The sequence below is a fragment of the Salvia hispanica genome, chromosome 2 (assembly GCF_029641045.1).
Source record: "Salvia hispanica isolate PSC_SH4W2 chromosome 2, Shi_PSC_v1, whole genome shotgun sequence".
Taxonomy (NCBI): Eukaryota; Viridiplantae; Streptophyta; class Magnoliopsida; order Lamiales; family Lamiaceae; genus Salvia; species Salvia hispanica.
This window is the reverse complement of record NC_142693.1, coordinates 62,161,320-62,176,391: the sequence shown is the minus strand read 5'-3', so window position 1 is coordinate 62,176,391 and position 15,072 is coordinate 62,161,320. Positions and strand designations below refer to the sequence as shown.

Genomic DNA, 15,072 nt, shown 5'->3' with positions numbered 1-15,072 from the left:
CGTATATATCTTTGAATTTGCATCTACGTGTGATTGATTCAATATTTCTATTGATATAGTAGTTGCATATTAGGCCACTGTGTCAAGACCTGTACTATTCACGTGACATATCAGCTTAGAAATATCCACTATCCACGGGCCTCGGATGAGGTCGGACCTTAATTAGTTATTTAATTTATCGTACTTACTTTTCCGAATTTATTTGCATTATTAACTTTTTTATTATATAATATATTTATATAAATTGCAATATTTTTAAAATTAATACTCCTATATTATAAGTTAAAGTAATTGTAAATATGGACCTTAATATTTTTTCTGTCCCATAAAACTATAAAAGCATGAATATTACTCCTACTTTTTGTTCTTTCTCTACCACAATTTGATACAATAAATACTCTTATTGTCGTAATTTATTTACTATTAATTTACATGCTATGAGTCTTTTTCCTAAACTCAAAATATAAACAACACAATTTTTTTTTATAAATCATCTAAATATATGTCCATATTTTGTGTAATGGGGGGAATATTATGTATTAAAATACTAAATATAAATAATTGATAAAAAAAATGATCACGTGAATGGGTAACTTATTTACAACTAAGAAAGTAGGAATGGGTAATTTATTTATTATACTATGAAAGTAGGATTGGGTAATTCATTTACTAATAGGCTTCAATCCAACGGTGAGTGATAGAGACTTATTTTCTCTGTTAGGGAAGGGCCCGGCCTGATTGAACTAATTTTACCAAAACTATAATGAATTGTAAATAAAAGAATAAATAGATATGAATGTGGGACACTAACAGCCATCATAACTTGTGAATAAATCATAAAATGTCAAGATGATCATAAATGATAAATTGATAATGGTATAGCATGTGGTCGTTTTTGAGGTAGTGTAAATGCTCGAGCAATGATCCATTTAGAACAGAACCTATACAAAAATAAAAGCATTTACCAAAAATATTATACAAATAAAATAGCTGACGAACACAATAAAACAGAAGTAAAAGGACACACCATTGTACCATCTTCAATAACTCCTTTTCAATATGATAAGTTAACAAATAAGAGTCTCATTTTTTTATATAGTTTATAATGAAATGTAACATACTTTCATTTATAATCAAAAGTGAAATCAGACTTTTATAAACGAACAAATCAAAATGGCAAAATGAGATATTTAATGTTTAGTATTTTTCAAAACTTGATGCAATTGTGGTAGTAGTTGATAAGATGATTACTTCCTCCGTTCGCGAATAGGAGTCTCATTTCACTCCGGCGCGGTTTTAAAAAGTTTAAAGAAAAGTGAGTGGAAAAAAATTAGTGGAATACGGGTCCCACTTGTATAAATTACTTTTAAATGATGTGTGAGTGAAATGAGTTAGAGGAATGTGGGCCTCATTACCATTTATGGTAATTATGAATCGGGACTCCTATTCGCGGACGGATCAAAATGGAAAAACGGAACTCATATTCGCGGACGGAGGGAGTATTTGATTTTGTTGATAAGCATAATTTGAGTAAGGAAGTATATATTATGTCTTTAATTTGGTTGATAAATGCCATGCTGGTTGAGGCAAATACCATAACTGTAATAAAAGGGGTTGGTCGATACAATGAATTTGATAGAGATGGGTACGCTGTTTTTGAGCACATGGACTCCTGTCCCTGCTCATAGCCTAGCTGCATGGTTTGCTTGCCTCTTAATAAAATAAAAAATTATAAAAGAAATTAAGAATAAATTAAATTTGATGATAGCTGGATATGACAATTAATTAAGAATTAAATTTCATAATTTACTAATCAAACCAAATTTCATGAACTAAATTACTATTGTATTCTTGATTTATGAGTGAGATAATTAGAAAGAAAAAAAAACAAGGTGGCATAATGAAAATATATTCGTTATTTGTGAGTGATGTAATAAGTAAAATAATGCGTTTGAGTTACTATATTAATTCAATTTTCATATCATTGTTTATGGATGTAATTATAGAGAGAATAGTTTATGATAAATAGCATAACTACTCTTAAAAAAAAACTTATAATATGGTGAAATAGCAATACTCTCTATATTGGATTTTGCAGTTGGTTACTTTGTTACTCACTCACTCTATATTAATGAGAATTCTTAGATAGGAATCTGTTGAAGAATTTAATGCAGGCAACCAACCACTATCTCCAAATTGTAATGCTATATATTTTCGTAGAAAAATAAATCTCTTACTAATATATGTGGGTATTTTTAGTATTTTAAGATTATCAATCTTCAGTGGTGTACATTATAAATGTCATTTTTATTTATAGATTTTCATCCCTAAATGAGTTATCTACTCTACCAAATATGCACGCATTAGTTTAGTAGATAAGTCCAATTTAAAAGCATTAACATTATCATGAGTCAATTATCTCTACAAATATACAATATAAGATGTTACACGCGCAATCGATTGTTATATGAAAATGGGAAGTATTTACACAAAATTAATTCAAAGTTGAATTTTCTTAGAGCAAAATTTTCATCACCCTGACTTACATAGTTACATCTCTATGTTTTGCAAGTGAATAACTGAAGCACTTATAAACAAAAAGTCATTGCATTTTGCACCGATCAATTTATTTCGACACATTTATGTGTCTATAGTATTAATGAAGGTTACAAAAAAGTCTTGATTCAAGCAGTGTATAAATGTAGTTGTAATTTATTTCACCAGCAGCTGCCGTATTGCACTACAAACTTCATTACATTAATTCCTCTACTAAACTGTTCGATTCAAATTCATTTTTTGGACTTGGTACTAATTATTTGTAGGTATGAATCTGGATTTGGAGACATTTTAATTATAAATTTATTGTTTAGTATCATAAAAAATTTGAATTTGAAATTTAATTAGCATATTTCAGGCCCTTGTTATTATATAATTTTAATTTTATGGGTAAATAAATGTTCGAGTAATTGAATATTTAACAAACACATGTTGCGCGCACACAAAGCACTAAAAACACACACGCAACACATGTCACATAATACTGCACACGTACTGCACACAACACAAACACATAATGCACACACTGAACTCACACACGACACACAATATTGCGCACACAAAACAAACACGACACAGACACTAGCACATCGATAGTATATAAAAATAAAGTAGCGTGAACAACAATCAATAAAAGTATATGTCAATTTTTGATTAATTTTTACTTATCAGAGATAAATAATTTTGAATTAGAATATATACTTAAACTCTTTAATTTGTTTAAGAGGTCTATATTTTCTATTTAATGTTGACTCTCTCCTTAGTAAAATAACCAATTACATTCTATCTTTCTCTTTCAATACACTAAACAAATCTAAAGAAAATCTCATATAATATTGAAATATGGTCATGCCGAATGAATGAGCCGCGAGATAGCAATTATATAGTATTGATCACTTAATATATTAAACAAATATTTTGAAGTTAAATTAGAATATCATTATATCGAATTCGATTCAGTAACATTACAAGTAGAATATAATTTATTAAACCAACGCTCGTGAATCAAACATTAAAATCACAAGTTTAAAATACGAAACACGTTCAAAACACTTGCTACCAATTGCAAATTCAACGGACCACACACAATAGTTTCTAAATGACACCCGCATTTTTTTAGTGTGATTATTGATTTATGTGTTTGAATCTCATGTGAATTGGACATCACATTGTGAATTTATGGCGTCAGTTTTGGCACTTGGATAGGTTTTTAAATTAATATGATTAATAATGAATTTTTGGATGGTTTTAATTTAAAGGGATATTGACATCTAATATCACGAAACTTTCAAAAAGTTGAGTTTTTCCCACGAATTTTAAAATTAGCAAATAATATCACGAATTTTACCCCGTGTTTGTTTTTTCCCACGAATGAAAAAATTCCCACAAATAATATTATGATACCGATTTTTTTCGTAATTTCTCGACAACAATTTTGAAAGTTTCAAGTTTTTCAATTTTTGAAGATAGTTTTTCTTGAAGCACACCCTCCAAAATTGTTCTTCAATCTATTAAAATAACATGAATTTTTTCATTCGTGGGAAAAAACAAACACGGGGTAAAGTTCGTGATATTATTTGTCAATTTTAAAGTTCGTGGGAAAAGTCCAACTTTTTGAAAGTTTCGTGATATTAGATGTCAATATCCCTAATTTAAAATTGGATTAATAATGATTTTTTGGATGGGTTTTTAAACAGGATAAATTATTTTTTTTTTATTTTTTTTAATGCGATTCTAACCCTCAATTTATTGTATGGTGTTTTACATATTGATTAATTGCGTTTTATTGTTAGTTTTACAGTTACCACTTGAGATTGTAGTCGGTAGTACTTTCATTTTTTTTCTTTTATTTTATTTTTATATGTTTTACTTTACTTTTGTAATCATCAACTTAGATTTCTTGCATCCCATTGGGTATGATTATATTTTATAATTTAATTTCTCATTAATTAGTTTATATACCATGGTTTATAATTAACCTCAAAGCTAGCTAGGGCATACCTTTTTTCTAACTTTATTTTTTAAATAAAAAAATTAAAAACAATCTCAATATGTTTTATTTTTATTAAACAATGAAAAATACTGGATCTTATTCATATATATTGTGTGATAAAAAAAAATACTATTATTATAACAAAATTTGACTAAGAGCACTCCCAATGGAGTTCCCTTATTTCTCCCTTATTTCTCCCTAACTCCTGCCACATCAGCGCCACATCAGCATCACATTTTATCCCCAGTTTTTAGCCAACCCCTACAATGGTTTCTCCCTTATTTCTCCCTTATTTCTCCCTAACTCAACATTTCATTTTTACATCATCACTAATTTAATTGTTTTATTTTTATATATAATAAAGCTAGCTTATTTAATTTATAAAGATAAATCAAATAAATAGTAATAAAGTTCGTTGTATTAAACACGGGTACACATTACAACGAAGAAAATTAAAAAAAAAAAAAGTACACGAATGGAAATAAAAAATCAAAAAAAAAATTCAAAGAAAAAAAAATTCAAGGGCGGTGGGCGCGGTTTCTATTTGCCCACAATTCTTCGATGATATCGTGTTGTAGTGCTTGATGGGCCTCCTTCTGGTGTATGTCCATGAACGCCTGGAACCGTTCATGTTCGTTGTGCGGTACACCCTGGCGGGCGGACTCGGTTGAGACACCGTGACTCGATGATGCAACACTTGGGTCGTTGGTGACGTCGAGGACGCCTTCGTGTTCATCTTCGATGATCATGTTATGCATGATGATGCACGCATACATGATATCGGCAATATCCCCCTGGTAGAAAAAGCGCGTCGGACCCTTTACCAGTGCAAATCGCGATTGGAGCACCCCAAATGCCCTCTCCACATCCTTGCGCGCAGACTCTTGCGCTCGGGCAAAATACCTTCTTCTATCTCCGAGTGGGCATCTGATCGTCTTCAGAAACACGGGCCATTGCGGATAGATGCCGTCAGCCAGGTAGTACCCCATGTTATGCACATTGCCATTGGCCGTGAATTCGATGGAGGGGCCTAATCCGTTGATCCGCTCGTTGAAAAGGGGCGAGGAATTGAGAACATTTAGGTCGTTGTTCGACCCGGCTATACCAAAATAAGCATGCCAAATCCAAAGCCGTTGGTCGGCAACGGCTTCAAGAATGATGGTGGGATGCGTACCTTTGTAGCCGGTAGTAAACTGGCCTCGCCACGCGGTTGGGCAGTTCTTCCACTGCCAGTGCATACAGTCGATGCTGCCGAGCATCCCCGGAAAGCCGTGGGTCCTCCAGTGCCAATCCAGTAGGAACTGGCAGTCAGCTGCGTCCGGCGAGCGAAGGTAGTGCTCCCCAAATATCTCTCGCACGCCCTGACAGAAATTCTTCAGGCACTCGTTGCCAGTCGTCTCGCCGCATTGCAGATACTCATCGAACATGTCGGCGGACCCTCCATATGCCAACTGCCGGATGGCAACAGTGCATTTCTGTAGGGGCGATAGTCCGGGCTTCCCTGCTGCGTCTCGCTGGAGCCGGAACTCGGGGTAACGCGCGGACAACGCATTAACAATGCGCAGGAAGAGGGAGCGGCGCATTCTGAACCGGCGACGAAATACATCTGCCGGATAACGTGGTTCCTCCGCGAAATAATCGGCGAACAGCCGATCGTGCGCACCAGTGTGGTTGCGAGGGATGTATCGGCGCCGCCGGCGGATTGGCCGTTGGGGGGGTGGCTGCTGCATTCGAGCGATCTCGCTTTGTATGCAGCGGGAGATATAGTTGTTGATTGGGTTGTTGGCGAAACCCGCTACATCCCATCCGGTGGGAGCGGGAGGTACCTCTTCTTCGGAAGAAGAATGTGATATTTCCTCGTCGGACTGAGCACGAGACGATGAATCAGAACTCATTTAATAAAGATGGAGAGAAAAAAGATTGAAAATTTGTGTGAATGAAGTTTGTGGGTGATGAATGGAGGAAGAGGATGAAATATTTATAGGGGTGGGATAAAATAGCCGTTCGGCCAAAAAAAAAAAAAAAAATTTTAAAAATCGCCGATTATCGCCGAGCGTCGCCCACAGTGGCCGGCGATCGCTCGGCGATAATCCGGCGATAAATCGCCACTCGGCGAAGCAACGGTAACATTATCGCCGAATTATCGCCGACTTCGCCACAATGGCCGGCGATAATTCGGCGATAATCGGCGATTTATCGCCGAGAATTCGCCACCTCCATTGGGAGTGCTCTAACAAATATAACAAAAAGTCACTATGTAACAAAACATATTCATAGATTTTCAAATGTAACTAAACATATATTATCATAACATATGATTACACTAAAACTTCATCACTATATCACAAGTTTATCCTAATGTTGGCATTTAGATAATGATTCGAAAGGAGATTAGAAAGGGAAGAAATGTACATAATTAAATTGGCACAATGATTAAATAAAACGTTTTTTTCTCGAATATTGTCACAAAAGATAAACCCAAAGATCATGATGGAGATGGCCACTCAAAGCCATTGGTGACACCTAACACCCATCTTCTCTCCCATAATTCAATAATAGAATATCTTCTTTCCATAATTCAATAATTAATAGTAGAATATTCCTTTAATTGAAATTTTGATTTAGAAAATAAAAAGTACTTATAATTACTTAGCTAAAAAATGGCTTATGTTGTTGCACAGCAGATTATTAAGTAATCCATAATCTATGTCAATTAAATTCGATTTTTTTGACAGATAAGTTTCAAATCTAAATAGATCGATATATAAAACGACAATTTGAATGGTCCAATGTCAATTTATATGAATTAATTAAGATAACCGTGTCCTAGCGTTTTCTATGATGTTCAGATCAAATTAGTACAAGTAGGTTACTTTCGTTTAATCGTGTTGTTCGGAGTGTCATTTTTGTTTTAGCGTTTTCATTGTTTTGGGTTACCTATTGTTGAGTTGTGACGATTTGTTGAGGCGTTTGGTTTATTGTCATTGTGCTTTTCTTAAAAAAATTTATTATTAGAGATATTGTCGCTTGATATCATGAAATTTTTCAAAAATTTAATATTTTTTTTTCTTTGGATTTTGAATTTTGAACTTGAGATATAATATCACGAACTTAAACAATTGTTGAATTTTTCGACCAGTGACAAATTCCGAATTTTGACACTGATAGAAAATATTTAACAATTATTTAAGTTCGTGATATTATATACCAAGTTCAAAGTTTATGTGAGAAAATAAATTTTTAAAAATTACCTAATATTAGAGGTCAATATCCCTTAAGTATCAACCCTTACATAAAAAAAAGTTCAAAAATCAAACAAATCAAAATATGAATTATTGTGGAAAGTCAAAATTGAAATCGCAAGTATAGGACTAGAAGCTAGTAGAATAAAAGAGAATGATGTGTATGGCTACTTCCAAAAAAGATGGATTAATGATATAATATGGATATTTATAACTCTCTTTTTTTTCTCATGAAAGGATAGAGTGACAATCTTGTATACATTCATGAACCATAGCTAAGGTGTCCAGCTCAGCCAAACTCTGGAATAACAATCTCATAATTGACCTTTTTATTATTTTGGCTTTTTCCTTCTATTTCGTGGGAACTCTAAATATTAATAGTAGTAATATATAACACATGGATATTATACATATTTATTTATAAAATACTTGAAATAGGTGGCGATGACGGACGGTCCTCACAAACTCATCAAAAGGCTAACATCATATCCAATCCTAATCTTAGAAAAGAGAGCAAAACGATATAGACAACCATTAGAACATGGGGCAGAAAGAAAATGGGTAAAAAACATTATAAGCAAACAAGACCTTAAGATCAAATCATAAAACAAACACAATAGAACTAGAGACATAACATGCACTTTATACATATACTATTAAATATCAAGAACTTGAAGTAAAATCAGTATAATAAGATATTTCTCTTTTTCTAACATTATTCTCTCTTTTATTTTCCTATTTTTCCACTTTAACTATTTATTTTTATTTTTATAAAACGAGTGCTCAAATGTAACTGAGACTGCTTAAGTAGGACGGATGGAGAATTAAATATTAAGAACTTGAAGTGAAATCAGTATGATAAGATATTTCTCCTGTAATTAGTAGGCCAGAGTTCCAAACAAATAGAGATATTGATTGATTTGCTTTTGTTTGTGTGACAAGTGTGTGCATCTATAACTTTAAATGGTACTGTAGTATCTTTTTTTCCGCTAAAAATGATCAAATCTAAATGAAAGCAAAGAAGATAGTAACAATACAAGTAAATGCATGGAAATATAAGCAACAATAAAAAAAAATAATGACATAAACCTAAAGTAAAAATCAAATAGTTTATAAAAACCCGACTATATATATATATATATATATATGAAAAGCAACGAGGAGCATCACACATCCCGGTGTCATCTGCTAACCTATCCCGAACACAAAGATAACGTGACTCTAACAAGTACTCCACTTAAAAACTATTTAAAGACAAGACTTGCTAACTGAAATTGGATTTTTCCAAAATTAGGAGATGTGGTTTTTTTGGAAAGTTCCTATTGTAGCACTGGATATTGATTATGATGATAATAGTTTAATAGGCCATTTTTTTCCTCCAAAGATGGCAAAAGATTAGTAGAAAGCAATTTTCACATTTATGATAAGAACTTTCCCCAAAGAAATTTGATGTTGATGGGTATCTGCCGGCGCCATTAATTGTCGAACAGGAGAGTAATCAATTGTTGACTCATCATTTAATTGCTAACTACAACTAATTTAAAATCATAGGATTTTAGAAAACTTATGGGCTACAATTTGTCGCGTGTAATTTTCGTTTTTATTAATTAAATAAAAAAAGATAAAAAAAGACTTACCAAATTAGGGTTTTGGATGAAAATGTCAATATAGTATTTCGAAAATATCAACACAATACTTTAAAAATGTTAACACATTACTTATATTGACATTCTACATTTATTATATTGACATATTTTATATATAATGTTGATATTTGTGTTGTACAAAAAATTAAAAAAATTTGAATTTTTTTTTCAAATTTTGGCGTCGGAACATATGCAAGTGAGATCTCGTTAGAATCCTCATGAAATTATCTTTAATTTGATATATGTTTTCCGGAAAAATAATTTAAATCGAGAAAGTTATAGCGTTTCAAAGTTGTAGGATATTTTTCAAAAGTTAGTTACAACTAATTTTTTTTAAATTGACCTTAATACCCTTGTTGACATTTTTTATTGGTCGTATTGACATTTCAGATTGATGATATAGGCCATTAATTTGAATATCTAATGATTATTATTTAGTTATAGTTAGCAATTAAGTGTTGAATTAGCAATATAACACTCGCCACAATTAGTACATCTCTTTGAACAACTTGACTAATTTGGACAAAGAAATTTATTTTACTTGAAAAAATAACAAATTTGTGCATATGGCTAGTTGATTTTTAATTTTGTAGTATAACCTAAGTTAGTTAACCTTAAAAATACAATTTTAGGTTTCTAATAGAAAATCTTATATCAATGTTTATATTTATTTAAATTTCATTTTTGTCACAATAGTGTATCTAGCGGAAATAATCATGTCAGGTACAAAGTTATTTCTAATTTATGGTTACATATAGACAGGTCATTAATTAGTTAAGTTTTTAGTCAGAAGGTTATAATCTCATAGGTCAAATATATAATTAATATATAATTGAATAAAAAAAATTATTATATATATACTCTATAACGTGTTTGGTTTCTTAGATTAATTAATTAATTAATAATAATAATAATAATAATAATAATAATAATGTACTATATTAGTATGACTTTAATTAAAATATTCTAGTACTAAATAATTCAAATTTATTAAGTATATACTCTACAACGTGTTCGATTTGTTAACTTAAATAACAATTATAATAGTATGAGATAAGTCATAATTAAATCCAGAAAAAAAATATTTGGTTGACTTTGCAACTTTAATATGATTTGAAACATGTTTAATTTGCAATAAAATTATTTAGTGTCAAGTTAATACTATATATTTACTTGTACACCCTAAAAAATTCTCTCTGTTCCTAGTTGATTGAAATATTTTGTTTAGCATCGAGTTTAAGAATAATGTGTTCAATAGATGGTGAATAAAGTAAGAGATAATAACGTTAAAAATATGAAGAGATAATAAAGACTATGCCGAAAATCGCAAAGACCACATATCGTAGATGATGTCTAATTAATTTAAGTATTGGATCCAATTTTACAGACCAAACATGAGCGAAGTTATCTTTGGACATTTACTACAAACCAAATTCCACTTACTAATAGTTGGGCCTGCATAGGTTGTTTTACTTGTTGAATTAGCATACGCATTTATATTGGGCCTCCAAAGCAAGTCTGAATCTTTTCAATTTGGACTATTTTATGATTGGGCTTGCATAAGAGAACCATTCAATTTGGATTATTTTATGGAGTAGCACAAGCATTTCAGGGAATAAATAACAAAAACATACTGTTACTACTTAATAAAGATCAATACATAAACAAAAGTAAATGCCTTATTCAATTTGGAAGGTGCATGTTTAATTTCCAATAGGCAAATCTTTGTGTGTTGAAAATGTCCTATACAGGTATTATGCGGCATTCATACTCATACCCATTCCAACCAAAACGTAAAAATTTCTAATTTCAATAGGCAAATCTTGGTATATTACTGGTATACTGCGCATTCATACCCATACTCAAACCTAAAACTATGAATTTTAACCATTTTTAATCATGATGATATATTCAAATTTTCTATTTGTAATATGTTAATGATCTGGTTACTCAAAGACGTGGTTGAGTTATTTGATAAATGTGTTAGAGAAAAACCTTAAAATTAAGGACTTGTCTGGTACTCCCTCCGTTCCATAGTAATGAAGTCATTTTGCTATTTTGGTACGTTCTATAGTGATGGAGTCATTTTGTTTTTGTAAAAACATATTTCTTTTCACTTACTTTATTATCTCTTACTTTGTTCTCTCTTCATCTCTCTGCATTTTTTCTTTCTTACTTTATTCTTCCTTTACTTAACACACTTAACACGATTTTTCTTAATCTTCGTGCCTGAAAGAAATGCCTCCACTACTATAGAACGGAGTAAGTACTTGCAAAATCCATGATTTTCCTCTTGATTTGTCCTAAATTTATTAATTACAATTAATATTTAATTATCACACATTCGATTCCAAAGGAATTAACTCGAATTTTCCCTATGTCACCGTTTATTGGTAGAGTTTTTTTTTTTTTTTTTTTTATCGAAACAAAGTCCTTATATATAATGTCTCAACTCACATTTCACTGAAATAATAATCTGATCTGTGAAAGCATATTCAAATTATATAAAATTTTGTCACAAGCTTTGCAAATATCATCTCAATTCAATTATTTGCCAAAAACTTTATCTAAGGCTTCATATAAAACACCCTCAAAAGCGAAAGCAACACCTAGCTAGGGTTTTTCAAACACATAATTTCACCAAATAAAGAATATAGTCAAATAAACAAATAAAACTTATTATATGCACACCAATCTCATAGAATAACACAACTAGCAATCCAATAACAACAATATAAATACAAGATTCAGCTGTCAAAACACCACCAATCACCAAAATCAGCAGCAGCAGCAGCTCTCATTCAAAACACAACCAACACCACAAGGCAGAGGAAGCCGAGACGAAAACAACGTCGTCACGGCCCCAATCTGTAAGGCCCATCACCCATGTAATGGCCCTCCATGTAAAGCCCCGGCCCAGCCTGGGGGTGCTGCAGCCCATCCATCACCATGAACTGCATATCCTCGGACGGCTTCCAATGCCTTTTCCTCTGGTTGATGAACCAGTTGTTTATCTGCTTCTGGTCAAGCCCTGTCGTCTCCGCCAGCGCCAGCTTCTCCGACTCCTGCACCAATACTCATATTCAACACGACGATGATGATGATGACAATGATCATGATTCATGAAAACGATATGTGTACCGAAGGATAAGGCCACTTGTAGTGAAGCTCCCACCAGCTGAGGAGCTTCTGCCTCGCGTCTTTGGGGAGTTTCCCTTTCTTCTTCTTCTTCGAGAGCTCCTGCTTGAGGCTGCTCAGGTAGCCGCTGTACTTTTTCAGGAGATGGTTCTTCAGCTCCCGGTCCTCGGCTCTTGGATCGATCTTAGCTACTTCTGTTGACTCTCCCGCGCTGTGGTCGTGCTCTTCTTCGGACGAGGCGCCACCCTCGTATTTTTCCTCTTTTGGTAAAAAGCAACGAACACTGGTGTTAGAAGTTAGAATGTTGGAGTAGATTTTATACACTCAATAACCATAACCGAACAAGTTAAATTTGATAGTATTTTGTAAGCTAATACACATAACAATATAACATTGTTACTCTTCCAATTGATACTAAAATGAAGGGAAAAATCATTTCCATCGTTTCAAATTAAACCGATACAATACTTTTGAACGAAATATAAAAGAATCTATCTAAATTGCCAAGAATATAAATACCAATTAAAAACAAATAAGAACAGACTAGGTGTTGCTTATATTCGTTGATTTTGATTTTGTTTTCGGGCTTTGCCCGCTTTTCATACCAAAAAAAACAAATAAGAACATAAAAATTGCCAAAAGAGAAAACCAAAGATTTCCAATAAGGAATACTTTTCCCCTTCTCAACGATTGTACATACTATAAACAGAACGGATGTGCATCGATTTCACCTTGGTTTGCAATTTATTTATTTTTCCAAAAGTTGTCATTCTCAATTTAGTAATCCAACTTTGTATAGAGTTTACATAATTTGGCAATTAGTGATTAAAAAAAAAGTGATGAAACAACAGACTAAATCATAAAATATGGGAAAGAAAATCAAATGATATTGTTATCTTCTTATAGTATGCCCTCGTGATTAGGGTTTCATCTTTTACTACTCCATGCTCAAAAGAGTGTACTAATATCGAAATAAATAAAGTTTGGAGCATTTGGGCACTAGTGACAAAGCGTTGGAAAATGATTGTATCAGTCAAAGTTTTTGTTCTCTAGGAAAATATAGTCAGTAATAAATGAAATGAAAGGTGTAATTCCTTGCACACAGAGGAGAGAGAAAGAGAGTCAAACACAATTCGGATAGTGCCCCAGTTTCAACTGCCAGTTTTTCACTGCAGGCAATATTATCACTGGATATCTTATCCGTTAGTAGTACTAATTAAACTCCACTAATCATCTATATTCTCACCCTCACCAAAATCTATAGAGAGAGAAAATACCAGAATTTTTAGTGAGAAGGCTGAGCTGCTTCTCAATCCGTCGCATGAACTCCATGGCTTCATGAATCGGCTTCGTCAACTCCTCTCTATACTTCACTAACATATCATAATATGCTTCCTACAAATCCAATCAAACATTCAAACTCAATCTCTTAATTTTGAATTTTTTATCCTGAAAATCATAAAATTTGGTCAAATTCTGGTTCCTACACCTTTAAAAATCGGCTAGAAAAACCACGAGTGAATAAAGTTCATTATTTTTTAGATTGATTTTTAATGTTGCGAGACGAAGCAGAATTTGATAATTTGCCGTTTATATAGAGATATTCACCATGAACTGGTCGAGTTCCGGATCCTTGGAAACATCTCTCCCGGCCGCCACCGCGGCTCGCTGGCTGGCCTCAAACTCCTGCCGCACTGCCGCGAGCCGCGCCACCACATCCGGCGGCGCTCCAACCTGTATAAATTTTAGTTTTAAGACTTGAAAAATAATGCATGTAAATTGAAAATGAAAATTAAAAAACAAGTACATATATATCTCTTCTCTCTAAAAATATCTAACCTTTTGGCAGTCCATGTAAGCATCCAAGAGGCTCGAATACTGAGGGTGAGCGATAATTTTAGCCTTGATAGACTCCGCTTCGCCGGAATCGTGATTCTCCAGCCTCCGATCGTGGCGGCGGCGGTGGTCCTCCGCCGCCGCCGGAGCGTAGTGAAACCGATTTCGCGATTCAGTTTTGACCGTTGGATGCTGATGCTGCGGTTCCGATTGATCGTAGCAATCCGGCGATTGGATGTGGAAGGCGTTCCTTCCATACACTGAGGAGTCTCCGTACACAAAATTGCACCTCGAATTCGAGCTTCCGCTCATCTCATGATTGTATTCCTCCATTGGAGGAGAATTGGAGATCGGAAAATTCGAAATCGAGAAGAAGATGGAAATTGAAACCCTAGGTAGAATCTGGCTAGGATTGTAAAATTGTGATCAAATCAAGTGAATCGGAGGTGTTTTTTGTGTTGTGAGAGTGGAGGAGAAGAAGAGTGGTGTGGCAGCATGGAGATGGAGTGCGGCGGAGGGAGGGCGGAGGTGCGGTGGTTGACAAGACGGAGATTTGTTGAGTGAAATTGGGAGAATTATTGGAAAGGAAAGATGACAGTACCGCTTTGACAAGAAGCGATTGACAACTGAAGCAATTCTTTTTTTTGTTTTCTTTTCCTTG

At 33.3% G+C, this 15,072-nt stretch overlaps 1 protein-coding gene across 1 annotated transcript; it reads right to left on the bottom strand.

The window, feature by feature from the left end:
- Positions 1-12,099: 12,099 nt before the first annotated feature.
- LOC125212852 (homeobox protein knotted-1-like 2) lies at positions 12,100-15,072 on the bottom strand. The gene is made up of 5 exons (XM_048113130.2): positions 14,415-15,072; positions 14,184-14,309; positions 13,853-13,970; positions 12,579-12,835; positions 12,100-12,502 (listed from the first exon to the last, which is right to left on the bottom strand). Exons 1-5 carry the CDS (start codon positions 14,742-14,744, stop codon positions 12,293-12,295), a joined length of 1,041 nt encoding a protein of 346 aa, XP_047969087.1. The 5' UTR covers positions 14,745-15,072; the 3' UTR covers positions 12,100-12,292.

What these genes read in the sequence shown, in the direction of transcription:
- LOC125212852 (XM_048113130.2), bottom strand. Translation starts at nt 14,744, where the DNA reads ATGGAGGAATACAATCATGAGATGAGCGGAAGCTCGAATTCGAGGTGC. An exon ending in CTTACATGGACTGCCAAAAG is followed by an intron (nt 14,310 to 14,414) that starts GTTAGATATTTT and finishes AAATTTATACAG; the next exon opens with GTTGGAGCGCCGCCGGATGT. An exon ending in ACAAGTGGCCTTATCCTTCG is followed by an intron (nt 12,503 to 12,578) that starts GTACACATATCG and finishes GTATTGGTGCAG; the next exon opens with GAGTCGGAGAAGCTGGCGCT.